Below are 1,841 nucleotides of genomic sequence, written 5' to 3'. Positions count from 1 at the left end.
TTGCGCTGTATTTGTGGACACTGTACAATATGATATTGTACGTGGTTACCATGTGAGACGGTACGAAACGAGACTGCACGACGTGATGCTGTAATGACTCGATACATCATATCGTACTCAATACTATCGGGCCCTCCCTTTTGACGATCGTCTATCGAAATCGCATCTTTCTTATCTTTCTTACCACAAGTTTGAGGGCCACAAATTGAGGTACCAGCCGACCATTTTATTATGAAAATCACACTTCACCCTCATTCCCCTCCCAGAGTGCTCGTTGGCATCTTCTCTTTTGGATGGAGCCTAGCCGTTTGGTTCCCCAGGCTAGATCGACCTTCACTTGCTGCGATCTTCCCCCCTTTAGGATAAGGAGCCTTTTAACTCAAAAGTTTTAGGTTAGTCCGTATAGCGTATAAGCGTTATAGAATAGTATCTTTCTTAGCTTTCTTGAGATTCTAGGTGAACAATTATGCCAGTGATACGAAACTGGCTCTTCTGATTTCGCGTACTGTATGGTTTGATGAAATAAAGTGTTCCTCCTGGGTCAGGAGGAATAGTTTGTGCGTATGTCGAACTGACCCGAGTTGGAAGTTGACGAGTTTACGATTATGAAACTGAGGTCGATCGTATTGATGTCAGTCAATATAGCGGCTCAGGAACAAGACCAGTAGTTGCAGGCATGAACAAGCCGGATCTCGGCTCGTCAATTCTCACTTTATAGAACTCGACTCGCTCTGCAAGTGACCAAAACTTGTTGACATTTTTTCGACTGCAACCAAAAGCATTTGACTAACTCATCATCGACAGGGAGTCGGACTGTAAATGCCGCTCCGGGAGTGAGGAAAATAAACAAAAAAGAAGGTCAACTATAGCATGCGACCACTACGGTGTGTGATAGCGCGCGTAGACGAGGAGCTGGTTCCTGGGGATATCTGAGTGCACGACTGATCCTGTGTTTCACCGAGGTGTATGTCTACCAATAACCTTGATAAATCCCAGTGTCTCATAGAGCTCAATAGCGCCTTTATCCGCACGGTCCACAGATATGTGTATGACATCCCAGTACACGTAGTTTGTAGTAATCTAGAAAACGACAGCCATTCGAGTCATATTAAAAGCCATAGTTGACTCACATGGTTGAAGATGTCCACCAAAAGATTCATTGATATATCTTCCCTTACCCAAGCTTCGGCGACCTCAACCTGAGAATCCACATAGTTGAGCGTTAAATGACACTGTGAGGCTCGCCTTGATTATCGACCCGAAAATCCCGCCGGGTATTTTCGGGCTCCCTTTTGGCCTGTAAAACATAAGAGTTTCACCAACACGAAGACGATGACTCACCTGTGGGCTTCGATTGCAGCTCGTACAGCAGAACCTATGCTTTTCTCAGGGATATCTATCTTGACCGCGCCAAGGACAGTCTGAAGAAATGACAGAAGTTGTGATAAGCAATCCACTGGAGTCTCACATTAAATCCACGGATCACCACTACCCAGCAGAGGAAGAAGTCACAGTTCTTGTAGCCACCGAAGTCTTTTCGTATGAGGGAGAAGTCATCCCCCAGTTGGTATTGGCGATAAACCATATCGGCGAGTAAGCGTGGCGCGTTGTCCTCCGGCAACGAACGAGCCAGACAGGAGGAGCAGAGTAAGGCATACACCAGGGGGGACACCAGGTTCATTTATGAAGAGGTAAACCTACCACATACCGTACACTGATAGACCGACTACAAGAGAATAAAGAATTAAAAACAAACACGACAGACACTACCTAGATCGTCGTAGGGGTACCTTCATACGCGACACACTGGTTGGTTATGTTTTCGGGCCAATCTTGGGAGT

General features: G+C 46.0%; 1 protein-coding gene across 1 annotated transcript; it reads right to left on the bottom strand.

The window, feature by feature from the left end:
• Positions 1 to 981: 981 nt before the first annotated feature.
• Pmar_PMAR005589 (hypothetical protein) lies at positions 982 to 1,585 on the bottom strand (the record flags this gene model as incomplete). Its single annotated transcript, XM_002767819.1, has 5 exons — positions 982 to 1,080; positions 1,131 to 1,199; positions 1,234 to 1,297; positions 1,342 to 1,421; positions 1,493 to 1,585. Coding segments are annotated over 5 exons (405 nt in total), but the record flags the coding sequence as incomplete, so codon positions are not given.
• Positions 1,586 to 1,841: the final 256 nt, after the last annotated feature.

This window comes from Perkinsus marinus (genome assembly GCF_000006405.1).
Source record: "Perkinsus marinus ATCC 50983 genomic scaffold scf_1104296969810, whole genome shotgun sequence".
In the NCBI taxonomy this organism is placed as follows: Eukaryota; Perkinsozoa; order Perkinsida; family Perkinsidae; genus Perkinsus; species Perkinsus marinus.
This window is presented reverse-complemented; position numbering and strand designations above follow the sequence as displayed.